General features: G+C 33.9%; 1 protein-coding gene across 1 annotated transcript in view; it reads left to right on the forward strand.

Annotated features, from left to right (window-relative positions):
• Positions 1-20062, forward strand: part of LOC121370229 — an 89587-nt gene that overhangs the window by 15103 nt on the left and 54422 nt on the right. Inside the window, exons 2-3 of the mRNA XM_041495353.1 lie at positions 12899-13264; positions 18186-18451. Of these exons, the coding sequence (XP_041351287.1) occupies positions 12899-13264; positions 18186-18451 (632 nt within the window). The remainder of the gene's footprint in view (positions 1-12898; positions 13265-18185; positions 18452-20062) is intronic.

A 20062-nucleotide genomic window follows, 5' to 3' on the forward strand; every position in this document is an offset into this window, starting at 1 on the left:
TCATAATGTCGGCAAGGTCAATTTGTTCTCTATTGATTTTCTGCCAGTGTTGTTGCATACATGATTGTACTTCTACGCTAAATAGTAAATACTGATTTATTTATCTTCTTGTTTACATCTAAGTCATCTTACAGGGGCTTGAATGCACCAGATTACCGACTGTCGTATTTAGTCTTTAGAAGATTTAGTGAAATATGTAAAACACTGATCATAATATTTCATATGGTCTGTATGTAGATCAAGGTAAATGAGGACTTGCAGTCATGTGCAGAATGGACATATAATTTATATATACTGTACAGGTGTATATATCTATTTATAATACACAGTGAAACTTCTCAAAACTGGACTTCACTAACTCTGAATTCCTTCAAAATTTAACACTTTTCACAGTCCTTTTTAAAATATTTAAAAAAAAAAGAGCAAACCTTTTACTTAGTCCAGTGGGTGTCTGAAGTGGGTGTCCAGTTTAGACAGGTTTCACTTCAAATTTTTATCAGATGTGTGACCAATCAAAAGTGAGGTCAGATACCATTAGAAGTGTGTGACCAATCAACAGTGAGGTCAGATACCATTAGAAACATGTGAGTTTCATAATGATGATTGCTGATAAAACATTAATGTGGTATTTTCTTTATTACCTGCCTTCAAAGAATGCAATATGTTTCAAAACAAAGCTCAAACTTACACATTTGTTACCTTCAGCAACTTCAAAGGATTTTCTTTAGGAAAATGTTCACAATGTTCACCTAATTGTGAGCCTGCCTACAGCAATTTTAAACCAATAACTTTTGCAGCCAATAAATATGGAATTAAAGACCAAAAACTAATTGGAATTGATAACGCAATTGTATTTCAGCTATGGCAGTTGGGTTTATTATACACACGTACATGTAAGATACTAAGAATCACATTAATTACATGTTTAAAAGCCCAGACCACCCAGAACACATACATACATGTACAAGTTGCAGTCTCTGATTGTGGGAACTGTGTCTCTCATTACTGTCATTTGTGTGTTTGACTTCATCGGGAACTGTGTCTCTCATTACTGCAGGGCTTCTAGATTATGGTAGCCCCACTCCCATGGCTAGTGATATTCAATGTTGGGCTAGTAAATAACTACTAGTGTCAGGCTAAATTAACACATTACGTCATGTTTGTCACTGCATTTATCAAGGCTAAATTAACACATTACGTCATGTTTGTCACTGCATTTATCAAGGCTAAATTAACACATTACGTCATGTTTGTCACTGCGTTTATCAAGGCTAAATTAACACATTACGTCATGTTTGTCACTGCATTTATCAAGGCTAAATTAACACATTACGTCATGTTTGTCACTGCATTTATCAAGGCTAAATTAACACATTACGTCATGTTTGTCACTGTATTTATCAAGGCTAAATTAACACATTACGTCATGTTTGTCACTGCATCTACTACATGTATAGCGAGGAGGGATTTGTTTTTTTGTTACATATCACTTATGAGGACATCATCTGTCTGCTACATATCACTAATAAGAGGGCACTGTATAGTGAGGGCATTTCTTTGACTAGTACCTGTTTATTACTAGTGAGGGTGAAATGAATGTATGTAACAACTTCTATACATGTACATGTATTGGTGAAATGATTTGTATTGTTCACATGGCCAAGTTAATGGATTGTGTTGCACATGATGTGATGATTGCGTCTGTGATGAGGCAGTTTTCACTTGATGCCATCAGCTGCTGAGCTAACAGCTGTCAGTCATCGAGGTATTCGTGGCATTCTGGTTCAGACACGCTCGGTCGACACGCAGCCGTTCACTGGCTTTCTACATGTATACATGTACTGATAACAACATACAATGTTTATAGACTACATGCATTTAGAATTATACATACACATGTACTGATGACAACATACAATGTTTATAGACTACATACATTTAGAATTATACATACACATGTACTGATGACAACATACAATGTTTATAGACTACATACATTTAGAATTATACATACACATGTACTGATGACAACATACAATGTTTATAGACTACATGCATTTAGAATTATACATACACATGTACCAATAACAACATACAATGTTTATAGACTACATACATTTAGAATTATACATACACATGTACTGATGACAACATACAATGTTTATATATACATACATTTAGAATTATACATACACATGTACTGATAACAACATACAATGTTTATAGACTACATACATTTAGAATTATACATACACATGTACTGATGACAACATACAATGTTTATAGACTACATACATTTAGAATTATACATACACATGTACCAATAACAACATACAATGTTTATAGACTACATGCATTAGAATTATACATACACATGTACTGATAACAACATACACTGTTTATAGACTACATACATTTAGAATTATACATACACATGTACTGATGACAACATACAATGTTTATATATACATACATTTAGAATTATACATACACATGTACTGATAACAACATACAATGTGTATAGACTACATACATTTAGAATTATACATACACATGTACTGATGACAACATACAATGTTTATAGACTACATACATTTAGAATTATACATACACATGTACTGATGACAACATACAATGTTTATAGAATACACGCATTTAGAATTATACATACACATGTACTGATGACAACATACAATGTTTATAGACTACATACATTTAGAATTATACATACACATGTACCAATAACAACATACAATGTTTATAGACTACATGCATTAGAATTATACATACACATGTACTGATGACAACATACAATGTTTATAGACTACATACATTTAGAATTATACATACACATGTACTGATGACAACATACAATGTTTATAGACTACATGCATTAGAATTATACATACACATGTACTGATGACAACATACAATGTTTATAGACTACATACATTTAGAATTATACATAGACATGTACTGATAACAACATACAATGTTTATAGACTACATACATTTAGAATTATACATACACATGTACTGATGACAACATACAATGTTTATAGAATACACGCATTTAGAATTATACATACACATGTACTGATGACAACATACAATGTTTATAGACTACATACATTTAGAATTATACATACACATGTACCAATAACAACATACAATGTTTATAGACTACATGCATTAGAATTATACATACACATGTACTGATGACAACATACAATGTTTATAGACTACATACATTTAGAATTATACATACACATGTACTGATGACAACATACAATGTTTTTAGACTACATGCATTAGAATTATACATACACATGTACTGATGACAACATACAATGTTTATAGACTACATACATTTAGAATTATACATACACATGTACTGATAACAACATACAATGTTTATAGACTACATACATTTAGAATTATACATACACATGTACTGATGACAACATACAATGTTTATATATACATACATTTAGAATTATACATACACATGTACTGATAACAACATACAATGTTTATAGACTACATACATTTAGAATTATACATACACATGTACTGATGACAACATACAATGTTTATAGACTACATACATTTAGAATTATACATACACATGTACTGATGACAACATACAATGTTTATAGAATACACGCATTTAGAATTATACATACACATGTACTGATGACAACATACAATGTTTATAGACTACATACATTTAGAATTATACATACACATGTACCAATAACAACATACAATGTTTATAGACTACATGCATTAGAATTATACATACACATGTACTGATGACAACATACAATGTTTATAGACTACATACATTTAGAATTATACATACACATGTACTGATGACAACATACAATGTTTATAGACTACATGCATTAGAATTATACATACACATGTACTGATAACAAGATACAATGTTTATAGAATACACGCATTTAGAATTATACATACACATGTACTGATGACAACATACAATGTTTATAGACTACATACATTTAGAATTATACATACACATGTACTGATGACAACATACAATGTTTATAGACTACATACATTTAGAATTATACATACACATGTACTGATAACAAGATACAATGTTTATAGAATACACGCATTTAGAATTATACATACACATGTACTGATGACAACATACAATGTTTATAGACTACACGCATTTAGAATTATACATACACATGTACTGATGACAACATACAATGTTTATAGACTACATGCATTTAGAATTATACATACACATGTACTGATGACAACATACAATGTTTATAGACTACATACATTTAGAATTATACATACACATGTACTGATGACAACATACAATGTTTATAGACTACATACATTTAGAATTATACATACACATGTACTGATGACAACATACAATGTTTATAGACTACATGCATTTAGAATTATACATACACATGTACCAATAACAACATACAATGTTTATAGACTACATACATTTAGAATTATACATACACATGTACTGATGACAACATACAATGTTTATATATACATACATTTAGAATTATACATACACATGTACTGATAACAACATACAATGTTTATAGACTACATACATTTAGAATTATACATACACATGTACTGATGACAACATACAATGTTTATAGACTACATACATTTAGAATTATACATACACATGTACCAATAACAACATACAATGTTTATAGACTACATGCATTAGAATTATACATACACATGTACTGATAACAACATACACTGTTTATAGACTACATACATTTAGAATTATACATACACATGTACTGATGACAACATACAATGTTTATAGACTACATACATTTAGAATTATACATACACATGTACTGATGACAACATACAATGTTTATAGAATACACGCATTTAGAATTATACATACACATGTACTGATGACAACATACAATGTTTATAGAATACACGCATTTAGAATTATACATACACATGTACTGATGACAACATACAATGTTTATAGACTACATACATTTAGAATTATACATACACATGTACCAATAACAACATACAATGTTTATAGACTACATGCATTAGAATTATACATACACATGTACTGATGACAACATACAATGTTTATAGACTACATACATTTAGAATTATACATACACATGTACTGATGACAACATACAATGTTTATAGACTACATGCATTAGAATTATACATACACATGTACTGATGACAACATACAATGTTTATAGACTACATACATTTAGAATTATACATACACATGTACTGATAACAACATACAATGTTTATAGACTACATACATTTAGAATTATACATACACATGTACTGATGACAACATACAATGTTTATAGAATACACGCATTTAGAATTATACATACACATGTACTGATGACAACATACAATGTTTATAGACTACATACATTTAGAATTATACATACACATGTACCAATAACAACATACAATGTTTATAGACTACATGCATTAGAATTATACATACACATGTACTGATGACAACATACAATGTTTATAGACTACATACATTTAGAATTATACATACACATGTACTGATGACAACATACAATGTTTTTAGACTACATGCATTAGAATTATACATACACATGTACTGATGACAACATACAATGTTTATAGACTACATACATTTAGAATTATACATACACATGTACTGATGACAACATACAATGTTTATATATACATACATTTAGAATTATACATACACATGTACTGATAACAACATACAATGTTTATAGACTACATACATTTAGAATTATACATACACATGTACTGATGACAACATACAATGTTTATAGACTACATACATTTAGAATTATACATACACATGTACTGATGACAACATACAATGTTTATAGAATACACGCATTTAGAATTATACATACACATGTACTGATGACAACATACAATGTTTATAGACTACATACATTTAGAATTATACATACACATGTACCAATAACAACATACAATGTTTATAGACTACATGCATTAGAATTATACATACACATGTACTGATGACAACATACAATGTTTATAGACTACATACATTTAGAATTATACATACACATGTACTGATGACAACATACAATGTTTATAGACTACATGCATTAGAATTATACATACACATGTACTGATAACAAGATACAATGTTTATAGAATACACGCATTTAGAATTATACATACACATGTACTGATGACAACATACAATGTTTATAGACTACATACATTTAGAATTATACATACACATGTACTGATGACAACATACAATGTTTATAGACTACATACATTTAGAATTATACATACACATGTACTGATAACAAGATACAATGTTTATAGAATACACGCATTTAGAATTATACATACACATGTACTGATGACAACATACAATGTTTATAGACTACACGCATTTAGAATTATACATACACATGTACTGATGACAACATACAATGTTTATAGACTACATACATTTAGAATTATACATACACATGTACTGATGACAACATACAATGTTTATAGACTACATACATTTAGAATTATACATACACATGTACTGATGACAACATACAATGTTTATAGACTACATACATTTAGAATTATACATACACATGTACTGATGACAAGATACAATGTTTATAGAATACACGCATTTAGAATTATACATACACATGTACTGATGACAACATACAATGTTTATAGATTACATACATTTAGAATTATACATACACATGTACTGATGACAACATACAATGTTTATAGACTACATACATTTAGAATTATACATACACATGTACTGATGACAACATACAATGTTTATAGACAACATGCATTAGAATTATACATACACATGTACTGATGACAACATACAATGTTTATAGACTACATACATTTAGAATTATACATACACATGTATTGATGACAGCATACAATGTTTATAGACTTAGAATTATACATACACATGTACTGATGACAACATACAATGTTTATAGACTACATACATTTAGAATTATACATACACATGTACTAATAACAACATACAATGTTTATAGACTACATACATTAGAATTATACATACACATGTACTGATGACAACATACAATGTTTATAGACTACATACATTTAGAATTATACATACACATGTACTGATGACAACATACAATGTTTATAGACTACATACATTTAGAATTATACATACACATGTACTGATGACAACATACAATGTTTATAGAATACACGCATTTAGAATTATACATACACATGTACTGATGACAACATACAATGTTTATAGAATACACGCATTTAGAATTATACATACACATGTACTGATGACAACATACAATGTTTATAGACTACATACATTTAGAATTATACATACACATGTACTGATGACAACATACAATGTTTATAGACTACATACATTTAGAATTATACATATACACATGTACTGATGACAACATACAATGTTTATAGACTACATACATTTAGAATTATACATACACATGTACTGATGACAACATACAATGTTTATAGACTACATGCATTAGAATTATACATACACATGTACTGATGACAACATACAATGTTTATAGACTACATACATTTAGAATTATACATACACATGTACTGATGACAACATACAATGTTTATAGACTACATGCATTGGAATTATACATACAAATGTACTGATGACAACATACAATGTTTATAGACTACATGCATTTAGCATTATACATACACATGTACCAATAACAACATACAATGTTTATAGACTACATGCATTTAGAATTATACATACACATGTACTGATGACAACATACAATGTTTATAGACTACATACATTTAGAATTATACATACACATGTACTGATGACAACATACAATGTTTATAGAATACACGCATTTAGAATTATACATACACATGTACTGATGACAACATACAATGTTTATAGACTTAGAATTATACATACACATGTACTGATGACAACATACAATGTTTATAGACTACATACATTTAGAATTATACATACACATGTACTGATGACAACATACAATGTTTATAGACTACATGCATTAGAATTATACATACACATGTACTAATAACAACATACAATGTTTATAGACTACATACATTAGAATTATACATACACATGTACTGATGACAACATACAATGTTTATAGACTACATACATTTAGAATTATACATACACATGTACTGATGACAACATACAATGTTTATAGACTACATACATTTAGAATTATACATACACATGTACTGATGACAACATACAATGTTTATAGAATACACGCATTTAGAATTATACATACACATGTACTGATGACAACATACAATGTTTATAGAATACACGCATTTAGAATTATACATACACATGTACTGATGACAACATACAATGTTTATAGACTACATACATTTAGAATTATACATACACATGTACTGATGACAACATACAATGTTTATAGACTACATACATTTAGAATTATACATATACACATGTACTGATGACAACATACAATGTTTATAGACTACATACATTTAGAATTATACATACACATGTACTGATGACAACATACAATGTTTATAGACTACATGCATTAGAATTATACATACACATGTACTGATGACAACATACAATGTTTATAGACTACATACATTTAGAATTATACATACACATGTACTGATGACAACATACAATGTTTATAGACTACATGCATTGGAATTATACATACAAATGTACTGATGACAACATACAATGTTTATAGACTACATGCATTTAGCATTATACATACACATGTACCAATAACAACATACAATGTTTATAGACTACATGCATTTAGAATTATACATACACATGTACTGATGACAACATACAATGTTTATAGACTACATACATTTAGAATTATACATACACATGTACTGATGACAACATACAATGTTTATAGAATACACGCATTTAGAATTATACATACACATGTACTGATGACAACATACAATGTTTATAGACTTAGAATTATACATACACATGTACTGATGACAACATACAATGTTTATAGACTACATACATTTAGAATTATACATACACATGTACTGATGACAACATACAATGTTTATAGACTACATACATTTAGAATTATACATACACATGTACTAATAACAACATACAATGTTTATAGACTACATACATTAGAATTATACATACACATGTACTGATGACAACATACAATGTTTATAGACTACATACATTTAGAATTATACATACACATGTACTAATAACAACATACAATGTTTATAGACTACATACATTAGAATTATACATACACATGTACTGATGACAACATACAATGTTTATAGACTACATACATTAGAATTATACATACACATGTACTGATGACAACATACAATGTTTATAGACTACATACATTTAGAATTATACATACACATGTACTGATGACAACATACAATGTTTATAGACTACATCATTTAGAATTATACATACACATGTACTGATGACAACATACAATGTTTATAGACTACATGCATTTAGAATTATACATACACATGTACTGATGACAACATACAATGTTTATAGACTACATGCATTTAGAATTATACATACACATGTACTGATGACAACATACAATGTTTATAGACTACATACATTTAGAATTATACATACACATGTACTGATGACAACATACAATGTTTATAGACTACATACATTTAGAATTATACATACACATGTACTGATGACAACATACAATGTTTATAGACTACATACATTTAGAATTATACATACACATGTACCAATAACAACATACAATGTTTATAGACTACATGCATTAGAATTATACATACACATGTACCGATGACAACATACAATGTTTATAGACTACATACATTTAGAATTATACATACACATGTACCGATGACAACATACAATGTTTATAGACTACATGCATTAGAATTATACATACACATGTACTGATAACAACATACAATGTTTATAGACTACATGCATTAGAATTATACATACACATGTACTGATAACAACATACAATGTTTATAGACTACATACATTAGAATTATACATACACATGTACTGATGACAACATACAATGTTTATAGACTACATACATTTAGAATTATACATACACATGTACTGATAACAACATACAATGTTTATAGACTACATGCATTAGAATTATACATACACATGTACTGATGACAACATACAATGTTTATAGACTACATGCATTTAGAATTATACATACACATGTACTGATGACAACATACAATGTTTATAGACTACATACATTTAGAATTATACATACACATGTACTGATGACAACATACAATGTTTATAGACTACATACATTTAGAATTATACATACACATGTACTGATGACAACATACAATGTTTATAGACTACATACATTTAGAATTATACATACACATGTACTGATGACAACATACAATGTTTATAGACTACATACATTTAGAATTATACATAGACATGTACTGATGACAACATACAATGTTTATAGACTACATACATGTACTGATGACAACATACAATGTTTATAGACTACATGCATTTAGAATTATACATACACATGTACTGATGACAACATACAATGTTTATAGACTACATACATTTAGAATTATACATACACATGTACTGACATACAATGTTTATAGACTACATACATTTAGAATTATACATACACATGTACTGATGACAACATACAATGTTTATAGAATACACGCATTTAGAATTATACATACACATGTACTGATGACAACATACAATGTTTATAGACTACATACATTTAGAATTATACATACACATGTACTGATGACAACATACAATGTTTATAGACTACATACATTAGAATTATACATACACATGTACTGATGACAACATACAATGTTTATAGACTACATACATTTAGAATTATACATACACATGTACTGATGACAACATACAATGTTTATAGACTACATACATTTAGAATTATACATACACATGTACTGATGACAACATACAATGTTTATAGACTACATGCATTTAGAATTATACATACACATGTACTGATGACAACATACAATGTTTATAGACTACATACATTTAGAATTATACATACACATGTACTGATGACAACATACAATGTTTATAGAGTACATGCATTTAGAATTATACATACACATGTACTGATGACAACATACAATGTTTATAGAGTACATGCATTTAGAATTATACATACACATGTACTGATGACAACATACAATGTTTATAGACTACATGCATTTAGAATTATACATACACATGTACCAATAACAACATACACTGTTTATATATACATGCATTTAGAATTATACATACACATGTACCAATAACAACATACAATGTTTATAGACTAGATATAGAGATTATATAGTCCACAATAAAGTAACATCAAATATAGAGATTATATAGTGTACAGCAAAGTAACATCAGGTATAGAGATTATATAGTCCACAGCAAAGTAACATCAGGTATAGAGATTATATAGTGCACAGCAAAGTAACATCAGGTATAGAGATTATATAGTGCACAGCAAAGTAACATCAGGTATAGAGATTATATAGTGCACAGCAAAGTAACATCAGATATAGAGATTATATAGTGCACAGCAAAGTAACATCACGTTTAGAGATTATATAGTGCACAGCAAAGTAACATCAGATATAGAGATTATATAGTGCACAGCAAAGTAACATCAGGTATAGAGATTATATAGTGCACAGCAAAGTAACATCAGGTATAGAGATTATATAGTGCACAGCAAAGTAACATCAGGTATAGAGATTATATAGTGCACAGCAAAGTAACATCAGGTATAGAGATTATATAGTGCACAGCAAAGTAACATCAGATATAGAGATTATATAGTGCACAGCAAAGTAACATCAGATATAGAGATTATATAGTGCACAGCAAAGTAACATCAGATATAGAGATTATATAGTGCACAGCAAAGTACAGCAAAGTAACATCAGATATAGAGATTATATAGTGCACAGCAAAGTAACATCACGTTTAGAGATTATATAGTGCACAGCAAAGTAACATCAGATATAGAGATTATATAGTGCACAGCAAAGTAAAGTGCTGTGGAGTGTTAAGCACTCGGCGGCAATTTCAAAAGCATTGCTGATTGTTGTTGATAATTGGAGGTTTGTACTGGGAACAGGGTGCGCATTATCTTTCAAAGTGGGAGATTGTTTGAGGAAATTAGGTACTAAGTGCTGTGAGGTGTATATTTGTAAGCATTGGAAGTTGTCGATGGTTGTGGCAGTGCTAAGTAACCAGTGAATATTGCTGCTGTCGCCCTCTAATGAAATATTTATTACTGAATGATCTGCTCATTAACAGTTTGTTACGGTACTGAATGCAAGGTGTGGATCCCGGCCTGCCACCTATTGGTGAATAAGGGGCAGGACGTAGCCCAGTGTTAAAACACCCGTTTGATGCTCGGTCGGTCTAGGTATGTGCTATACTGTTACATGGTGCATATAAAAGATACCTAGTTACTAATGGAAAAAACTTAGTGGGTTTTCTCTCTAAGAATATATATCAAATTACCAAATGTTTGACATTAAGTAGCCGATGAGTAATAAATCAATGTTTTTTAGTGGTGTTATTAAACAAAACAAACTTTAACTTTTAATGAACGATCTGCTAATTAACATTTTGTTATTATCCTGGATGCAAGGTGTGGGTCTTTACACATATAGCTAACCTGGACTCTAAACAACATTCACTTTGTTTCAGATCCACAGTACGGAGTTCGTGACAAATGTTCTGTGGACAATGAATGCAACCTTTCTAACCAGCTGACCAAGGATGACCTGAGATCATCGAGCGTTGCCATGTCGATGAGTGGTGACCACTCTGGGGATGCCACGCCGCCCAGTATTGTGATAGGCCCGGCGGGCGACGCCTCATCCAAGCGAGTGACCCCTGGACTGGACAGTCCGCGGTCAGTCAGCATGGACAGTCCGCGAGCGACAGACTGCCAGTCCGTGGACACACGTCTGTCCGGAGTGTCTGGGGAGAGTGGTCGGGGCAGCGTCACAGACAGCCAGCCAACGTCGGCCAGGGGACGGACCTCCACCAGTCCACTACACAAGGGAAAAGGTGACTCATCTCATCTTCATACTCACATTATAGTCACATAGTTAGTCTCACCACGTGGCTATTGGGAGGGGGGGGGGGGGTGTGACCTCCACCAGTCCACTACACAAGGGAAAAGGTGACTCATGTCATCTTCATACTCACATTATAGTCACATAGTTAGTCTCACCACGTGGCTATTGGGGGGGGGGGGGGGGGGTGTGTGACCTCCACCAGTCCACTACACAAGGGAAAAGGTGACTCATCTCATCTTCACTCATATAGTCTCACCATATAGTTAGTCTCACCACATGGTTATTGGGGGGGGGGGGGGGGGGGGTCACCTCCACCAGTCCACTACACAAGGGAAAAGGTGACTCATCTCATCATATTATAGTCTCACTATATTATAGTTAGTCTCACCATATAGTTAGTCTCATCATATAGTTAGTCTCACCATATAGTTAGTCTCATCATATAGTTAGTCTCACCACATGGTTATTGTGTGTGTGTGTGAGGGGTGACCTCCACCAGTCCACTACAGAAGGGAAAAAGGGACTCATCTCATATTGTAGTTGTCTCACCACATGATTATTGGTGGGGGGGGGGGGGGGGGCAGGACTTCCACCAGTCCACTACAGAAGGGAAAAGGTGACTCATCCCATCTTAACACTCCTCATACTGTAAAGTCTCACAGCATGGTTGGGGTGTATAATCTCAGCATGGTTGGCCTGTATAGTCTCACTGCATGGTTGGCCTGTATAGTCTTACTGCATGGTTGGTGTGTATAATCTCACTGCATGGTTGGCCTGTATAGTCTCACTGCATGGTTGGGGTGTATAGTCTCACTGCATGGTTGGCCTGTATAGTCTCACTGCATGGTTGGCCTGTATAGTCTCACTGCATGGTTGGTGTGTATAGTCTCACTGCATGGTTGGCCTGTATAGTCTCACTGCATGGTTGGTGTGTATAATCTCACTGCATGGTTGGCCTGTATAGTCTTACTGCATGGTTGGGGTGTATAGTCTCACTGCATGGTTGGCCTGTATAGTCTCACTGCATGGTTGGCCTGTATAGTCTCACTGCATGGTTGGGGTGTATAGTCTCAGCATGGTTGGCCTGTATAGTCTCACTGCATGGTTGGGGTGTATAGTCTCACTGCATGGTTGGCCTGTATAGTCTCACTGCATGGTTGGCCTATATAGTCTCACTGCATGGTTGGGGTGTATAGTCTCACTGCATGGTTGGTGTGTATAATCTCAGCATGGTTGGCCTGTATAGTCTCACTGCATGGTTGGGGTGTATAGTCTCACTGCATGGTTGGGGTGTATAGTCTCACTGCATGGTTGGTGTGTATAGTCTCACTGCATGTTTGGGGTGTATAGTCTCACTGCATGGTTGGCCTGTATAGTCTCACTGCATGGTTGGGGTGTATAGTCTCACTGCATGGTTGGCCTGTATAGTCTCACTGCATGGTTGGGGTGTATAGTCTCACTGCATGGTTGGGGTGTATAGTCTCACTGCATGGTTGGGGTGGGGGGGCAAGATCTAGCTCAGTTGATAGAGCACTTGTCTGAGTTGGCTGGGTCACAGGATACAAACCTTGTGCGTGACCCATTGAGGTTTTCACCATTCAGCCTGTGCCTGTGACAAACCCAGGGTATGCACTTGGGATTTTTTTTGACTGGCCAATCGGGCCACTCACAGCAACACTTTGACTCGCCCGTACAACTTTTGAATGGCCCATGACCAAATTTCGTTAAAAAAAGAACTTACTTAAATTGTACATGTTATCATAGCATACAAAAGATAATAACAACACAAAAGAAGGAAACAGAACTTGTTTTGGTTATATTGCAAACTGTTTTAATTAAATTATAATTAGTATGTTGTCACGGGACCCACACAATCAAACATGGAATATTTTGCCAAGGTTCAGTCTTGGAATGATTTTCATTGGCATCGTTTGCAGTGATGATTAGGTGTTTGGAAAAGTAGACTCGGTATATTCTGTAAGAAACGAAAACGTTCCAACACAATGTAACTAGGAAAACCTCAGACTCGTAAACAAAATCTTTCTGCGAAACATAGCGTAGTGGATTGTGACGAGTTGTTCCGATTGAACATACAAATACATTTAGGTGGCCGAGGTTTTCCGAATACATAATCAAAACCGGCTGAGGGATTCCGAATAGTTTTATACTGTTCGATAGACTGGGGAAGTGGTCGCTATTATGTCCTGTATGGGTTTGGTTACGCAGATACTAATAAGAAAACAGTAAATAAAAAATAACTTTCCGATCTCTTACTAACATTAGTCATTTGTATTTTGATACATAATACAATATGCAGACGATAAAGTGCACACCCTGCAAACCTAATGCATGATCCATTGAGTTTTCACCATCTCAGCATGTGCCCGTGACAAACCTTGTGCATGACCCATTACGTTTTCGCCATCTCAGCCTCTGCCCGTGATAAACCTCGTTCATGACCCACTGAGTTTTCACCATCTCAGCCTGTGCCCGTGATAAACGTCGTGCATGACTCATTGAGTTTTCACTATCTCAGCCTGTGCCCATGACAAACCTCGTGCATGACCCATTGAGGTTTCATCATCTCAGCCTGTGCCCCTGACAAACCTTTCACTATCTCAGCCTGTACCCGTGACAAACCTTGTGCGTGACCCATTGAGTTTTTCACCATCTCAACCTGTGCCCGTGACAAACCTTTCACTATCTCAGCCTGTGCCCATGACAAACCTCATGCATGACCCATTGAGGTTTCAAACCTCATGCATGACCCATTGAGTTTTCACCATCTCAGCCTGTGCCCGTGACCAACCTCGTGCATGACCCATTACGGTTTTCACCATCTCAGCCTGTGCCCATGACAAACCTCATGCATAACCCATTGAGGTTTTCACCATCTCAGCCTGTGCCCTTGACAAACCTTGTGCATGACCCATTTAGGTTTTCACCATCTCAGCCTGTGCCCATGACAAACTTCATGCATAACCCATTGAGGTTTTCACCATCTCAGCCTATGCCTGTGACAAACCTCATGCATAACCCATTGAGGTTTCACCATCTCAGCCTGTGCCCTCGACAAACCTTGTGCATTACCCATTGAGGTTTTCACCATCTCAGCCTATGCCTGTGACAAACCTTGTTCATGACCCATTGAGTTTTCACCATCTCAGCCTGTGTCCGTCGTTTGATCATAGGATACAAACCTCGTGCATGACCCATTGAGGTTTTTACCATCTCGGCCCCTTACCATGTCCCGTCTATGAGGAAGTGAATATTCCTGTCAAATAGCTAATGCTTATTAATGAGTGTGTTCTTGTGTGTTACGTTAACCTGGTTATTTGGGAAGATAAAACAATTGAAGATCATCAGACTGTTCTTGAAGATACTTGCTCTTAGTACAAGATGACTATTACTAAAAACAGACGATACATGTAGCTTTGTGTTCATTGTAGCCCTATACTAACACAACACAGAAAGGTTGTACAACATAGGTGTTTCATTGTTTGAAATAAGCACTTGTCCATGTGTCCTGACAAGGAAAAATCTGCGCAAAAACATTGTCCTGTACTTGAATAAAACAAACCAGTTATTTGAACAACCTGTCAGGTGAACATATTAATAGACTAGTAGGTTTCTGTTTATTTCTATTGCCTGTGTTTTACATTCCAAGTTGGATAGTGTCTGTGTGTTTATTACACTCCTGTAAATTACGTGTGAGTGAAGAGTAGATGGGTAGAATTGTAATGTACGGCTCTATACATTGTGTAATGTTTATATCTGTGACAGTGCTCAATATAATCACCCGGCTTGAACTAAGAATTGATCACCTATTTCAATTTTGAAATGTTTTTGGAGAGGCAAAATGCTCTTTTATGACAATTTTGTCTGCAGCAATTTTAAACTAGTAACTTTAGCAACAAATAAGCAAAAGAAAATCCTTAAATTATCTCTTGAACCGATTGACCATAACATTCATACAGTGTGAAAAACCTGCCATCGTTAAAGAGCTTAATCTAGGGCAGTTCATATCACATATGTGGTGTCATGTATAGTATCTGTGACAGTGCTCAATGTGGTGTAATGTATAGTATCTGTGACAGTGCTCAATGTGGTGTCATGTATAGTATCTGTGACCGTTCTCAATGTCATCACTTTATCATTGGTGGAACTGTATTAAAGGATGTGTATAGTGTATGATGTCTATCACTGCTCAATATAATGACTTTATAATTGGTAGAACTGTAAGGATGTGTATCTTGTATGATGTCTATCACTGCTCACTATAAACACTTTATAATTGGTAGAACTGTAAGGATGTGTATGTTGTATGATGTCTATCACTGCTCACTATAAACACTTTATAATTGGTAGAACTGTAAGGATGTGTATGTTGTATGATGTCTATCACTGCTCACTATAAACACTTTATAATTGGTAGAACTGTAAGGATGTGTATGTTGTATGATGTCTATCACTGCTCACTATAAACACTTTATAATTGGTAGAACTGTAAGGATGTGTATGTTGTATGATGTCTATCACTGCTCACTATAAACACTTTATAATTGGTAGAACTGTAAGGATGTGTATCTTGTATGATGTCTATCAATGCTCACTATAAACACTTTATAATTGGTAGAACTGTAAGGATGTGTATGTTGTATGATGTCTATCACTGCTCACTATAAACACTTTATAATTGGTAGAACTGTAAGGATGTGTATCTTGTATGATGTCTATCACTGCTCACTATAAACACTTTATAATTGGTAGAACTGTAAGGATGTGTATGTTGTATGATGTCTATCATTGCTCACTATAAACACTTTATAATTGGTAGAACTGTAAGGATATGTATATTGTATGATGTCTATCATTGCTCACTATAATGCCTCTGATTGCCGATAACTCAGCGGAGGTTATCGTACAATTCACAGATGCGGCTCGCCGTGAGAAGGAGAAGGAGCGGGAGGAGCGGGTCCGACTGGCGCGGGAGCGAATGGAGTTGGAGCGGAGGAGGAAGTTTGAGGAGCTGAAGGAGCAGCAGCGGATTGCGCAGGAGAACCGCGAGAAGCAGCTGGAGTTGAGGAGACACAAGATCGAGGAGCTGCGGCGACGCGAGGCCGAAAGGAGGATTGCCGTCGAGGACCGGCGCAGGCAGCAGGAGGAGCAGGAACGAGTGCGGCACTTTGTCTTGTAACATTTATTAGTTAATATAGCATGACACGGAGTCCATTGTCTTTGGTAACATTTATCAGTTAGCAGTACAGCATGACATGGGGTCCATTGTCTTTGGAAGTAGTACTGTGTTCTAGTGGAATTCTATTACAGTGGTCTAGTATAATGTTCTAGTGCAGTGTTCTAGTATAATGTTCTAGTACAGTGTTCTAGTACAGTGTTCTAGTACAGTGTTCTAGTACAGGGTTCTATCTAGGAATAAATAAAAGGACATTGCACCCTTTCCCTCACTGCTACTCTATCCTGTTTTTCCCACTCTGCCCTGTTTATTGCAACTCTGCCCTGTTTATTGCAACTCTGCCCATGATTATTCATGCCTGCTCTAATTCTTTGCCACACATAAAAATAAAAGCATAAGTTGTTTCCCTTACACTTGTAATATTGTAGGTCCGAGTTCTCAACTAAGAAATGGTGGACTCTACATCTGTAATAAGTCTTAAAGTCCATCAACAGGACTGTGATGTAATGACTAATTGGAAAAGGCTCTGTGATGCTTTACCACTGACCTCTTTTGGCACTAGCCTGATGCGTGGTTGGTCCAAGATCGATCCCTGTTGGTTGGGCCATTGGGCTATTTCTCATTTCAGCCAGTGCTCCGCGACTGGTATATCAAATGCTGTAGTATGTGCTATCGTCTGTCGGATGATGCATATAAAAGATCCCTTGTTACTAATGGAAAAATATAGCGGGTTTCCACTCTAAGACTGTCAGAATTATCAAATGTTTGACATCAAGTAAGCGATGATAAATAAATCAATGTGCTCTAGTTGTGTTGTTAAACAAAATAATCTTCAACGTCCTACCCCAGTAATGTTAATGATAAATATTATGCGACTTCACATAGTTATAGTTATCATTTACGAGATACGAGATTTAAATGGCAGATAATATATATTATTTCAACTAAATAATGGATGCTAAGGTGTATTTGGCAGTTTATGATATGTTGGTTTACACAATATTTACTATCACATATGTGGTTTTGGGTTCACCAACAGGCATAAGCCTCTATCAAGGCCTCTCTGTACGTTTATGATGAATTAATTTGGGTTCACCAACAGGCATAAGCCTCTATCAAGGCCTCTCTGTACGTTTATGATGGATGAATTTTATTTTTTTAAATGTGTCCGATGTCAGGCTCCGTATTCATAAACGTACTTTAGTCAATGTATGATATTTATCGACATTCTTAAAGTATGTATGTAAGTATCATACTTTGACTTAAGTACATTTATGAATATGGAGCCAGGGATTTAGATCACACTAATTTGAGCACAACAGGCTTTTTATCTGTTCTGACTACATCAAGGTCTTTTCAATGCAGTAATGTTAGTAGCTGGTAAAGAGTTATACATAATCAGAAATGCATTTCAAGCTATTTTAATCTAAATACAGCTTACCGTGCTATTGAGTTTGAGATGAAATGTTTTGAGGTTAGCATGTTTGTACTTAATTTGGGTATTTCTAGTTTGGACACACCCTTTACCACCTCAGATATGGTGCAATCTAAAGTCCTGGATTTATTACACATGTAGTGATTTCATTTGAATAA

This window comes from Gigantopelta aegis, chromosome 4 (assembly GCF_016097555.1).
Source record: "Gigantopelta aegis isolate Gae_Host chromosome 4, Gae_host_genome, whole genome shotgun sequence".
Classification (NCBI taxonomy): Eukaryota; Metazoa; Mollusca; class Gastropoda; order Neomphalida; family Peltospiridae; genus Gigantopelta; species Gigantopelta aegis.